This window comes from Syngnathoides biaculeatus, chromosome 4 (assembly GCF_019802595.1).
Source record: "Syngnathoides biaculeatus isolate LvHL_M chromosome 4, ASM1980259v1, whole genome shotgun sequence".
In the NCBI taxonomy this organism is placed as follows: domain Eukaryota; kingdom Metazoa; phylum Chordata; class Actinopteri; order Syngnathiformes; family Syngnathidae; genus Syngnathoides; species Syngnathoides biaculeatus.
The window spans coordinates 25,828,148-25,842,656 of record NC_084643.1 but is presented as its reverse complement, the minus strand read 5'-3'; the positions used below and the strand labels follow the sequence as shown (position 1 = coordinate 25,842,656).

General features: G+C 42.4%; 1 protein-coding gene across 2 annotated transcripts; it reads left to right on the top strand.

The window, feature by feature from the left end:
- The first annotated feature begins 2,239 nt into the window (after positions 1 to 2,239).
- Positions 2,240 to 14,175, top strand: malt1 (MALT paracaspase 1). Of its 2 annotated transcripts, XM_061817321.1 has the most exons (17): positions 2,240 to 2,524; positions 3,045 to 3,211; positions 4,904 to 5,025; positions 5,592 to 5,739; positions 6,913 to 7,091; positions 7,851 to 7,947; positions 8,023 to 8,070; positions 10,261 to 10,284; positions 10,374 to 10,418; positions 10,682 to 10,885; positions 10,954 to 11,131; positions 11,236 to 11,307; positions 11,388 to 11,515; positions 12,501 to 12,641; positions 12,838 to 12,995; positions 13,060 to 13,185; positions 13,873 to 14,175. In XM_061817321.1, exons 1-17 carry the CDS (start codon positions 2,376 to 2,378, stop codon positions 14,173 to 14,175), a joined length of 2,289 nt encoding a protein of 762 aa, XP_061673305.1. In that variant the 5' UTR covers positions 2,240 to 2,375. The 2 variants fall into 2 exon arrangements, with proteins under 2 accessions (XP_061673305.1, XP_061673306.1); XM_061817322.1 differs by lacking the exon at positions 8,023 to 8,070 and having other exon boundaries at positions 2,241 to 2,524.
- Positions 14,176 to 14,509: the final 334 nt, after the last annotated feature.

Sequence of the window (14,509 nt, the reverse complement as noted above, 5' to 3'; positions counted from 1 at the left end):
ATACTGTTGGGGAGTCTTATTTGTTAGAAATGATCCACAGTTCATCGAAATATGGCTCAAAACGATAGGGTTATATTACCCCGGTCACTTCACTCGATTGTGAGATGTTCTCTTCTTCAAAAAGAGCTTCCGTGTCAGAAGGGGCGTCGGAAAAATCTGAAAATCTCGGATGTTCGTTTTCCATAGCAGAGGTGGCCTAGTGTCTTCTCAATGGCGACTGTCCCAGTGTGACAGCTGTAAATGATGTTTCAGGCAATATGGCTGCCACTGGGATGTCGAGTGAGACTTACGCAACTTTGCGCATGAATGACAATTCTCCACCCATTTTTTTCATATAGATATTGAAGTGAATAATATCTGTAATTTTCACAACATCTATATTGCAATGTATTTAGGGATGTCAGTGGGACTTAAAAGACTTGGATTATAAGCACGAAAAATTCATTTTTTGAATGAGGATTCTGCCTTCTTACAAAAAAAATGCATGCAATAAAAATGTAAAAGAAATCCCAACAATTCCAATTTTTTTGTGAACAAACATGCTTGAAAAATACATTTCATTTCTAATAAACTTTTTTTTCATTATTTAGCTTCTTTTCTTAAATCAGGTCGTCCAAATATATATATTTTTTTCCATTCACTTCATGTTTTATTTCTTATAAAAGAATGCATAAATTATATAAAAATACATCAATAAAATTTTCTTTGGTTTAAATGGTCACTATGGTTCCTGATTACATTTAAATTTTTTTTATTTTACAAAAGTCGTACATCTGATGTAGAAACCATAAGGCCCCTTGTCTTACAAAAACAGTTATGTGCATAATGTAAAATAAAAACTTGTATTTTCCTCAAGTTTGTTTGATTTCCTTTACTTTGAAATGCTCCCCGTTTAATTGCTTTTAAAAACATAGTCGTGTACAGCTACAAACATTTTTTTGCCACTGTTTTCATTTGGTGACATTTCCATTTTATTACTTTTTCTGTCTTTGTTTTTTAATTTTATTAAACTGTTCCCATGTTTCTTTTCTAACTTTTTTTTTCCAAGAAATGGGTCCCGTTTTCTTACATAGGAAGACATGCAGCCGTTGTAAAAAAAAAAAAAAAATTAAGCTTTCATCTCACTACATCGAATTTGCATTGCATGTCCTTGCAGTCCATTCTTTCAGTTAAATACAGTGTTGCCTTCAGGTACCTCCATGCAAACCAAAGTGTGTCTGGCTTCTCAAATACGAGGAAGGACTGCAAATGGTTGGACTAGGACTGGGGGCGGTGAGGAAGAAGCAAGCTTCTACTCGACCCAGGACTCCTTCTTGAGTCAAACACAGGTACGAGGACTTGTACCTCACTTTTGCAACCGAGATCTTAACGTGGTAGGATGATGCGTGCATAGACACGAAAGCTCCGCGGTTGACTCTCGGCGTCTTGTTGGTCCTATAGAGTGACTGTTCCTTAATTGTAAGACGATCTTTGCGAAGGCAAATGAACGCACGCCTGTAAACAACCAAGATCGTGTAGTAGAAGACAGAATGCTTACACCTGGACAAATACGCGACGAAAACCTCTAGATGCGGGAACGTTTGAAGGAGCGTTCAGGATTACCTCGCGCGCTACACAAACGCTCTCATGCACCTTAAAGACGTTTTTTTCCCCCGCACACTACTGAAAAGCTCTCATACACACTACTGACACTTTCCCCACTCACGCACACAGATGTTCTCCTACTAAAATGCTCGCAGATACTTCTAAAACATTTTCATTATAACTACTAACAATTCCTCTACTGAATTTGCACTTCTCATCCATACTCATCCACATTACTGGCATTTTTTCCCCCCCCCACTTATACGCCACAGAAATCTTCTCACACACGACTGATTTAGTCCTGTGATCCCGCAGATCAGGCTTTGGCCACCCCACTCAACAGCCACTCACAGATCTCAGCAAAGTACAGAAAAGTTCTCATGCGCACCATAGAAAAAGCCATGTTCCCCACTGAAATGTTCTCATATACCCTATTGAAACACCCATGCATATTACTGTAATTGTTATTTTTCATAGGAGTGGGTGATCCTTTTTTGGAAAGTATTTCAATTGTGTGTATGAGCTAATCCAAATTATCTCCCAGATTCACCTCAATTCCTGATTGTGTGTTCGATTTTTGCTGTTGCGAGTGGTCTTCACTAGGGAGACGATCTTTGTGGAGACCAAATCAAGAAGTAGGCGTGTCCGCATAATTTATTTATGTAATTCTTTCAGGAAATGATTCCACTTATCACCCTTATCGAAAATGTCTTGTTTTTCGTTTTTAAAAAAATCTCCCAAGAAAGAGCGTTTATGAGCCGACAACTTGGTGAACTTGGTGGTTCGACGCCATGGCGGAATCTCGAGAGCGCTCCGCCAAGCTCAACTCGCTGAAGGAGCCGGTGTTAAAGAAGCTGTGCGACGTGTTGGACCGAACGCCCGGCAAAGGATGGCGAAGACTCGGGGAGATAGTCGCCGGGGAGCGCCGCTTCAAAGTCGGGTAATGTACACTAGATGAAAAGGAAATACTGTACACTACAGTGTAGCATCTGTTTTTGGCAGCCGTGTCGAAACTGGAGCTTCTCTGTCACGTCAATAACGTGGTAATGAAAAGTGACAAAAGTACTCGTACTTTATATTTAAAAGCAAATATACTTGTGCAACGTTAAAATACTTGTTTAAAATCAAGAAAGACCTTGAGTACTAAAATAAAATATGCACATATATATATATATATATATATACTGAGGTTTCAAAAGTACTCAGACAAATACAGATACTCGTGTAAAAAATTAAAGAACAGATGAAACTCAGTTTAAAGCATTTTTAAAAGTAGATTGGCAAAAGTAATAGTAAAAGTAGTACAATAGCAGAGCACGATTATTTGTTCAGGTGTCAAATGAATCTGTACTTGTTTAAAAAAATGGCTCTGGAATGGCAAGAGAACTGATTCAACTCCTGTACTTACTGGAAGTGAAATTGATTTTTCCATCATCTCCCAATTTAAAATTCCTTCCCAGTCCAGACGACATGGAGATGTGCTCCCTGAAGGTCTTGCAGCCTGACGGCAGCCCCAGCCACATGCTGCTGAGGCTGATGGGAGAACGAGGCTGCACGTGCGGCCACTTGATGGACTACCTCCACGTGCTGGGCAACACGGAGGCCCTGCACTGCCTCAAAGCGCCAGGTATACCCACAACAAGCCTATCAACATTCACTTCAATGTCTATACGAAAAAGTAAATATGAGCGGAGAGCGCATCATCCATGCGCAAAGTTGCGGAAGTGTCATTCAACGACATCCAAATGGTCGCCATATTGGCTGCATCCCCTGTCCGTGACGTCACCCCAAACATTCGTTATTGAAAACATGCGGTGGAGCCTACAATGGGAGAAGAACACGCTCCTTCTGACAAGGAAGCTGTTATCGAAGAAGAGAACATCACACAACAGAGTGAAGTTACCGGGGCAATATTACACTATTGTTTCGAGCCCTCGGGCAATATTACACTATTGTTTCGACCGATATTCAGATGATATGCGATCACAGCCAAACCCACTCCTTGTCAGCCACGATGGCTCATCTCCATGAGCCATCGTGGCTGACAAGGCCGGCCGGGGTGGCTCATTTTCGGCGCCGAGGTGGCTTATCATGGCGCCGAGCCCGGCCCCTTTCAGCGTTCTTCATACAGTAGCTGCCGTCCGCGATGAACAACACCGTCGAGCCGGGGCGCTTTACGGCGTTGTCGTCGCACGCAGCTGAGTGCGGCATTGTCGGCAACATTCTTCAGAGCCGCTGCCGTCCGCGAGCCCGACGTGCAGGCTTCGCCGGAGCTGTGACCGGCAGACGCTGTGCCTCGGCTGGGGTGGCTCATTTTCGGCGTCGAGGTGGCTTATCACGAAGCCAAGCCGGGCTGCTTCACGGCGTTGTTCATAGCCGCCGCCGTCCGCGATGAACACCGTCAAGCCGGGGCCCTTTACGGCATTGTCGTCGCATGCGGCTGAGTGCGGCATTGTCTGCAGCGTTCTTCCTTCGCTGGCGAGGCGACGCAGCAGCCCTCGCCGGCCAACCCGACGCCGTCCGACGCGCACATCGACACATTTAGCACGCCTGTCATACCTACGCGGATCTTTTGTTATATTATGAGGGACCGATTACATGGTCCGGCCCAACCTATTATCTTTTTTTTTTTGGTAGCTGTATATACACCTACATGTCATTTGTCGTTTGCACCCGTGCAATCCATTTTTCACAATGAACCGGGTCTCTTGCAAACTTATGAAGGGTAAATCCAGACTCCCAAGTGTTCAAGCAATGTCCAGCAATGCAATGAGCCGATGATTTGGCTAACACGAAAGAACAACGAGCTACCTTCCCGGAGGTAAAACTAATAGAAACAAACGAGTCCACATGAGGGTGGTCCTGCCATGTACGTCACTTCCTGCTTCTTCTCGAAAACAAATCCCTTGAGAGGATTTTCATGGCGGGAGTTACATAAAGGTGTATATGTCAAAATCATGTTTTGTGGTGAAAAAACGCATGGGTCCACGTCGGCTGCCATTTTTTTCCTTAACATACAAAAAAATCGTGAATTTCATGACAGTGGCACTTTAAGCTCCCCAATTCACTTCAGCATAGTTCCTTGGTATCCAGATGCCACAAAATAGTGGAAGAACACTCCTTTTGTTCTGATTGAGCTCCTCACCACACTTTGATATAGTTCATTGGCACCGATATGTCACAAGACTGAGGCAAAGCACTAAATGTGTCAAAAGTAGGGGACACAAATATGGAGCTCAGGAAACATGAGATGGTACTTACTTGTGACTTACTGCCACCTCTGCAGAATGTACATACATGTTTGTATTTTTTTTTCCAGCCTTGCAGATCATCATCCAACCACAATCGGTGTCGCTGCTGTGCGGTCACAACCTGCGCCTGAGCTGCCACGCTGTGGGGCAGTCGCCGGTGCAATACCAGTGGTTCAAGTCCAAGGAAGAGGTGAGCCAATCCATGGAGCCTCCTCAATTGGAAAAATTGTGTTTTATTTGTAAAATCAACTGCTACAGACTCAATGATGATAACCTATGGCAAAAATTAAACCGACCCGCAACAAATGTAATTGTTAATTTTTTTTCTTGCTGATTTAAGACAATTTTGATGTGCTAAAAGATCTGTTGTGTACAAGTCCTCCTTATAGTATGTGAACCACTGAAGATATTGGAACTGAAAATATATCTTATGAACGGTATGAATGTACTAGCAAATGCTGATCCATTTATGCTTCCATTATGCAATGTTATTTTGTGCAAAACTTATATTAAAACCTCATAAAATGTTTAAATTCGAAACTTACAGAAACAAATTCATGCAAATAATTGATACAAAGGAGCTTTTTTTCAATTAAAAAATTAAATTTATTGCTGAAAAGACAAAGTCATGCAAAAAATATCAAATAAAAGTAAAATGTTTTCACAGTTTCTTTTTTATCTTGTGAAAAATATAGTGTAATATATTTTGCAAACACAATACTGTAAGAGTGTTGTCCTGATATTTTTCCACTGCAGGTGCCAAAAGGCTCGTCCCCTGAACTGACCATCAGTGGCATTCATGTGAAAGACGGCGGCTTCTACATCTGCCGTGTCAACTGCGGCGACTCCTTCCAGTTCAGCCAGTGGGCTCAAGTGGACGTCTTGAATGTGTCCACGTCATGCGGTGAACCCTTGACCAAATAAAAAGCAAAACAAAACCATCCATCCATTTTCTTAGCCACTTATCCTCACAAAGGTCGTGGGAGTGCTGGAGCCAATCCCAGCTATCGTCGGGCAGGAGGGAGGGTACACCCTGAATTGGTTGTCAGCCAATCCCAGGGCACATAGAGACAGACAACATTCGCACTCACAATTACACTTACGGAGTACCCAGGGAAAACTCACGCAGGCACGGGGAGAACATGCAAACTCCAAACAGGCATGGCCAGGATTTGAACCCATCTTCAGAACTGTGAGGCCAACGCTCTACCCAGTTGCACCACTCTTCCACCTATGGGAAATCAATTTTTCTATTTGAAATGAATTGAAATGCCATTGGCGGAACAGTGGATCAGCTGGTAAAGCGTTGGCCTCACAGTTCTGAGGTCCCGGGTTCAATCCCGGCCCTTCCTGTGTGGAGTTTGCATGTTCTCTCCGTTTCCTCCAGGCACTCTGGTTTCCTCCCACATTCCAAAAACACGCAACATTAATTGGACACTCTAAATTGCCCGTTGGTGTGATTGCGAGTGCAACTGTTGTCTGTCTCCATGTGCCCTGCGATTGGCTGGCAACCAGTTCAGGGTGTACCCTGTCTCCTTTCCATTGACAGGTGGGATGGGCTCCAACATTCCGTGCGACCCTCGTGAGGATAAGCGGTGAAGAAAATGGCTGGATGGATGAAATGCCATTGAAACTTTCCAGCCCCCTAAACACCACCTTTGTTTTTTGTTATGTTTTTAATAAAGCAAGAATTCACTGTACAGTAGCACAAATGTATTTCATACACATACAGTGAATTATGAGCTGGATTATTAAACAAATGAAACTCCTAAATCTAGGTGCCAGTGTGTGTAGTTGTTCATAAGTGGGGTGGAACTCCTGTCATTTGCCAGACTATGAATAGTCAAACACCAAAATAATTGCGTGGAATGGGGGACTTTTTTTTTTTTTAATAAACCTCCAAATTATCTGATAAGTCACCACCAATTATTATTTTTGGGTGAGATTCTTCCCAAAAAATGAATGCTAATAGGCGAGTCTCTGGGCGCCAAAATGTGTGTGCCCAGGGGTCCACTACACCGCCTCTAAGTACGTTTTATGCATCTGGGTGTGATAGCTGTTCTTCTCCCAAATCCAGGCCAGAACTGGCAGTCCTTGGATGGTCGTCTCAAAGTGGCCGTCCAGCCTTGCCCGCAGCAGCTGCTTGTCGGCGCCACCCTACAGCTGGAGTGTGGCGTTGTTGGGCGTCCCATCCCTCACTATCAGTGGCATCGTGATGGCGCACCTGTCCCAGATGCCACCAGGAGGAAACTCACCGTGAGCTTTGAGAGACGTAATTTAGAATTACCTCTCATCCACAGTACTGAAATGCTCCCATACACACACAATTGAACGCTCTCATACGCCCGACTGAAAGTTTTGTTTGTTTTTTGTTTATACTCACAAACATACACATGCATACGACATACTAGTAAAATTGTTCTACTTGCATACTGTGGACTACTAAAATGCTCATACAAACCTTTGGAATGCTCTCAATCACATAACTGAAATGCTGACATAAACACGACTGAAATGATCTCATTTGTAATGTATGTAATGCTCCCATTTCAAATTCCCGGCTCCACCTGTGTGGAGTTTGCATGTTCTCCCCCGTACCTGCGTGGGTTGTCTCTGGGCACTCCGGTTTCCTCCCACATCCCCCAAACATGCATTGATTGGCGTCTCTAAATTGCCCCTAGGTCTGATTGTGAGTGCGACTGTTTGTCTATCTCTATGTGCCCTCTGATTGTCTGGCAACCGGTTCAGAGGATAGGGTCCAGCGCTCCAGTGACCCTTGTGAGGATAAGTGGCTCAGAAAATGGATGGATAGTGTGGATGAGAGCATTTCAATAGTGTGTGTCTTTTAGTGGGGAGTGTGAAAGCATGTCAGTATTGTGTGTGTGTGTGTGTGTGTGTGTGTGTGTGTGTGTGTGTGTGTGTGGTGTGTGTGTGTGTGTGTGTGGTGTGTGTGTGTGTGTGTGAGACAGCATTTGAATTCACTTCCTTTGTGGATTTTTTTTCCTTTTCTTCCAGATTCCTAACGCCACGCAGGACCACCAGGGCCGGTATCGCTGCGAAATCATCAGCGGTGGTGAGCGGACGTGGACCAATGAGGTGGAGGTTGTGATTGGTATGTCAAAAGTGCTCTTTTAGACCCAAATAATTCATGACACCTAAATGCTTATGTGTGTTTTTTGGCGAAAAGCTCCAAGGACCCTGGTCCAGATTTCAGGAGCAATGGAGTGCTCTGAAGGTAGAGTCGGAAGGAAGCTACAGTTAGTCAGCATAGCTGCATGCTCGTTTAAAAGGAGACACAGAGTATTGTGCATTTTTTTTTTCGGAATTTTAGGCAGTTCTCAGGTATCATTCTTCATTTTAACTTCAGTCTTCACTGAGTAATGAACTCCTGTATGCACCACTTATCAGAAACAATTCGCAAACGCAAATCTGTATATGTAGGGAGCTATGGCTGACTCATGTTTTACCCTGGTGACATCAGTGCAACCCTCTCTTAGCACCCCTCCAAACAAATAATATGCCCAGCTGAAATGGTGAAAAAGAGTTCAAAACTATACATCAACAATGCAATCCTAAAGTGTTTTCAATATTTTCACACTTTCACAACTAACCTTCAACTTATTTAATGGATTTAGAAACACTTTAACATTTAGAATACAAAACCCTTTAGTGTGATTTTAAGCAATGGATATTTGAACACAAATGGTGCAACAACACATGTAGACATACACAATAACAATACTAACAGGCATCTATTCTCTAGCTTCTGCTAAAATAAAAGACTATAGAGTGTTATTTTCTATTTAAAAACCTGTTGGATTTTTTTTTGTGGGTGCTGGAACAATTTAGTGGGATTTTTTTATTCATATCAATGAAGACTGATTTGAGAAATGAGTGTTTTGAGTGACAAATATAGTCATAGAACAAATTAAATACATATGTCAAGGCACTATATGGGATATGCAAGTGTGATATACAACCAAATGCATAATTGAGAGCTGTTTATTTCCCAAAACGTGTCTCTAAGAGCTCTTCAACATTGACAGTTTTCTACGTCACAGCTGATTTACATGGTCCCTCCCCCACACCCGGTTTCTCTGCCCATTATTTGACAGCAAGAGCGAGCAAACATCTGTCATTTCCTGGCAAATCCTCCACGGACACACTATTATGTCAAAGCCAAGCTGAGCAGCAGTGTACGGGGTGAAGTTATTAAAACTCTTGGAAAGTGGTTTCAATTGTGAGGAAAATTGCATAATACTCATGTCTCCTTTAGAAACTTCTGATATGGTTTCATGTGGTCATGGACAGAGGTGGGTAGGAATGAGCTAAATTTACTAAAGTAACCTTTTAGATAAAGTGTACTTGTCAGAGTAATTTTAGTGAAGCCTACATTTTGCTTTTATGTGAGTATTACGTTAATAAGAAACAGCACTTTTACGCCATCACAATCATCTACACGCCACTCACTACATTTCTTCAACAATTGTATGATCTGGTTTTATACTTTAGTTTTGGATGTCTACATCATTTATCCCACCGTGATTACCACAGTGACGCTTGACTCAAGTTCACCAATCTAACGACGCGTCACATGTCCGCACACCAAGTCTTCAATTGGGCTTGAGTTTGAATCCCATCTCTTATATTCTGGTTCTAAAAGGGAGTGCATCTATGCAACCAGATGTATTTTTATTTTATTTGAACTTTATTTAATCAGGTAAAAGACCATTTTAAAACAGAATATCTCTTTTGCAGTGGTGACCTGGCCAAGAAGGCAGCTAAACGTCAAGTCCAAGTCCAAGTTATTTTCACCTCCACTTTGTAAAAGATACAAAAATGCATCAGTTGAGTTCTACTAATTTTAGATGCCATTAGTGGTGGAAAGTTTTATATTTTTTTTTATCATGGTCAGCAGTAATTATATGTGGGACTACTTTTTACGTTAACTTTAGTCGTATTGTTCAAAAGTAACAGTACTCTTACTTGAGTACAATACGTGGTTACACTACCCACCTCTCACCATGGATACACTAACCCAACACTCACAAAGGTGCATGGGATGAATGAGGGTCACTAAAGGGAAACAAAGTTGAATTTTTTGCCCGATGCCCTCCTGATTTGGCTGCTTAATGGAATTTTTTTCTGGCATAATGAGTTTCCATTATTTACTGATGATTGATTTTGCTTGTTAGGCCTTGTCCCTTTATTGTGTAAAAAGTGGTGGTTGGTAATCCAGATAATAATGATCACTTTTGATTTTCACTCGCATAAAGACATTTTGAGGACTATTCTTAATATTTCAACCCCCCTCAAGTTGAAGATGGCAGCCTTTTCCTTTCAGAGTCTGATTTTGACTACTTTCCATAGTTGTGAAAATATGTTCGTTACCCAGGTCTTAATTTTTTTTTGTTCTTATTTCTAGATGATGTTTATGCCATTGGAGGAGGTATTTCCATTCATCACACACTATTCTATATCCATAAGACATAAAGACAGTGCCTTTTGGCTTTACGTATTGCTGTTTGTGTTTTTTAGGTTCCACTGATTTCCTCCTAAACCGCATTCCTGAGCAACTCTATGGTAAGTTTTCTTACATGTACTGTATGTACTGTGAAAAGTTATTGACCCCTTCTCAAATTATTGTGTTTTTACAGTTTCCTCACTTTATGATCTTAAACATATCTTGAGACAAATGTAAACATCAGACAAATATAACCCAAGTGCTACGATTGGCTGGCAACCAGTTCAGGGTTGAGGGTCAAATTGTTTAAATGTCACAAAGTTTTTTTTTTCTTCAACTATTAACTAATCATTTACATACCCACCCTGTCAACCCCCACCAGCAACAGACAAAGTGGCACTGCTGATAGGCAACCTGGCCTACCAGAACCACCCACAGCTCAAAGCACCCATGGTGGACGTGTATGACCTCACCAATGTGCTGCGGCAGCTGGATTTCAAGGTGGTCTCCCTGCTGGACCTCACTGAGTCAGAAATGCGGAACGCTGTCCACCAGTTCCTGCAGTTGCTCCATAAAGGAGTTTACGGTACATTTCCAGAAGGTCTGGGTCTCACACTCATGATATCGTGGTGAGCTAAGGGTTTGTCTCGGCAGGCTTGCTGTACTATGCCGGGCACGGCTATGAGAATTATGGCAACAGCTTCATGGTGCCAGTGGACGCGCCTAATCCATACTGCTCGGCCAACTGCTTGTGCGTGCAGAGCATCCTCAAGCTGATGCAGGAGAAGGAGACTGGTCTTAACGTCTTCCTGCTGGATATGTGCAGGAAGAGGTGAGTCCCTGTGTCACAGCATGAAACGTGAACTGCAAAATAGCCGGGGGTCACTGCATATGCATATCTCCGACCGGCAGTGTAAATCCATCCGTACTTTCCAGGAATTTCCATGACGACAGCGCGCACAATGTCATCTTGAGGGTGACGGCCAACATCGTCTTCGGATACGCAACGTAATTTTGAAGACTGCTCCCATTCTCCCGTCTATTATTCTCACAGTGGTATTTTAAAACGTAAAAAATTGTTCTCAAAGATGTCAAGATGCTGAGGCCTTTGAGCTGAGCTCCAGCAGCTTCACCAATGGCGTGTTCGTCAAGTTTCTGAAGAAACGCCTGCTTGAGGACGAGAAGATCACTGTGGTTCTGGACAGAGTTGCAGAAGGTAAGAAGATGTGAATGAAATGTAATGATATGATACGAATGAATGACTGAATAAGAATCCAAAGTAATGAAAATTGAGAATATTAGGTACACAGTGCACAATGATGGTAATGCTAGCTTTTTCATTGACCCATTGATAGAAATGTTCATTACACAAATAGATAATTGTTTGTGAAACAGTACGTAAGTTGAAAGGTTTCTGTTATTCTGGTTACTATAAGAAGCCATACAAATGCATCTCTCAAAATTTGAATATGCTGGAAAAATCTATGCTTTGTTAAGCTTTGGGCACTGTGATAGTGTAAATAAAGTACTGTATAAGTGCAGTCCTTTTTACCATTTTTTTCAGGAGTTCAACTGAAAAAGTGGTATTTGCATTCTATACAATACTTACTGCAGTGAATAAAATATTTTATGATTATTTTGACGATTACAACTTAAAGCTAACTGAGAATCCACATTTCAGCATCTCAAGAAAATAAAATATTTCATATTCAGGGGATTGAATTGATCGCAACTGGACTGTTGTTTGTCTTTGAAAAAGTTTTTTTTTCCACCCGAGCCAGCTTCATCAAGTCCATGCAACAAGGCTTAAGAGACACTAGCCAGTGTTTAGGTGGAAAACTAAACTATTTATGCACCAATTTTGAGGGATGCCCCAGACGGTGTATGAAATAGTTGTTATGGAATGCAAAAACGGGCTTAAATAATTTAGCTGCCTGGAGAAGAGGTCCTTGTCACTCTACCAGAGTTGTTGGGTAGAATCTCTCCTTCATGTTCTGTTTAGTTGCAAAATGATTGTCGAATTACTAAACTGTCAAGGATTACTGTTTGTTGGAGGCAGAAATATCAAGTTTCTGTCAAATGGTTGAAAGAAAAGCATTGGAAATAGGAGATAGAGGTAGTTGTTAGATTGTGCAGGTGTACCAAATGTTATGGCTGGAAAGTATAAAGTTGGCTGAGCAGTTGTTCCCTGTGATATGCAGACATGGGTCAGTTTGACGCCACCAGGGGCAAGCAGGCCCTGGAGATCCGCAGCAGCCTGTCAGAGCGGAGGTCCCTGACTGACCCGATGCTGCCCGGTGCTCCTGATCGCCTCCACAGTCAACAGTGGGCCAAAGCTCACGGTGAGTTGCCATTCACACTATCTTCGCTCATTGCTTGTAGGCGTTTTTATTTATTATGTCCCACTCTCCACACCTCTCTGAATGTAGTTTAGTTTTTTTTTTGTTTATTTGCAAGTGGAATATAAAAATATGAGGCCAAAATACAGCTTTGGAAAACTTTAACCATGATTAAAATGACCTCACTTTGTGCTTCCAGAGCTTCCCGATTGCATGTATTTGGATTTTGAGTGTGGCACTCAGATCAAGTTGGGCTTCGCCGCCGAGTTCTCCAACGTCTTGGTCATGTACACGCACATTGTTCGGAAACCCCTCGACTTCTTGCGATGTGAAGCGCATGTCACTGATTTCCCACAGGTTGGGTTTTGCGTCCATGAACACAACTTTGTACAAACTTCTGCATCATCACTTCCTTTTTCAGGAGCTGGATGTGGAGCCCAAGGAGATGAATAAGAGCATTCCGGAGGACACGGGCATCTACCTGCTGTCCGGCAGCCTGCCGCAGCATTGCCTCTACACTAGACTCTGCTCACTGCAGAAGCTCAAGGTGAGATGACCACTTACTGTAGTGCTTTTTACAGGACATAATGGAGATTATGACGTTATAGAAGCATAAAAACTCCCATTACAAATCCGTATGTCATGATTTTTGATTCGGGAATGAGTGAATGATTGGTGATGATGGTGTTTGTTATGATGCCCTCTCGTCCTCTCCGTTGTCAAATTCTTTAGATTCCATTTATGTTATCATATCTTGTTATAAATTATAATACAGTGGACCCCTAATATTCACAGAGGATAGGGACTAGGCAGGACTGCAAATAGCGAAAAGATAGGATAGTTGTGGATAGTTCACGTCCATTGTAACTGCATTGACAAAAACATATCTATGTATTTTTTTCATTTTTTCAAAAAAACTCTTAAGTGTCAAAATCGTTAATCAAAGCAACACTGTTATGACAGTGAAGCTTTGCATATTGTTCAGTTTATTGTGGAAAGTGTTTGGGGCTCCTATGTCTTTGTGCCCAAGCTCAAGCCATGTCTCATCTTAAAGTATTGCTTTAGCGCCATCTGCTGGTGCTGGAATTGTGGTGTCAAGCACCTAACTAAGGACACAAGCTCAATTTAGTCAGGACTTACTGTAGCTTTGTCTAATAGAAAAAAAAGTGCTTATCCACCATTTTGTGGCATGTATGACAATTTACCAATTGATGAGTTATTTGTCATCCATCAGGATGAGCTGGTGTTCACTGTGTGCCTCCGGGGCACCACTGCAGCCATGGACCCCGACGACAGCGTCTACTGGTCCGAAAGCGTCAACATTGGCAAGCCGCTAATTGCCCGTCTGGACCTTCATGAAGTCATGCGCCCTGACAGCTGCCTGCTAACGTGCCCCGTGCCACACAGCGCCAACCCTGAAATCTACGAGCCTGAGGAGGTGGGGGCATGCGGATCAAGCATCCCCATCGAAGCCAGCGATGACATTCACGAGCTGCAGACAGCGTTCATCAACAGTCTGCAGCTCCAGCATCCTTGAAACGGCAGTTAAACCAGTAGGATTACAGTAGTCCCGCACTAAAAATGTTTCCAAGTGCCTTAAGTCATACAACAACAGTAATCTCCCCCAAATTCAAGGTTCATTTGTCACAATTTATCTATTCCCATCTTTTCTGTGGAACCCGACCTTAGCTCGTCGCTGAAAATTTCACTGCTTCCTGTACAGTTTTGATTTATTCATCACATTATATTGCAATATTGCATTATTTTCCTTTATTTGTGCAGGCCTAATACCCACTCTGGGATGAAATTGCTAATTGTTGTATGTTGTAGTCAGGTATATTATACTTATGAGTATACTGTACTTGACCACT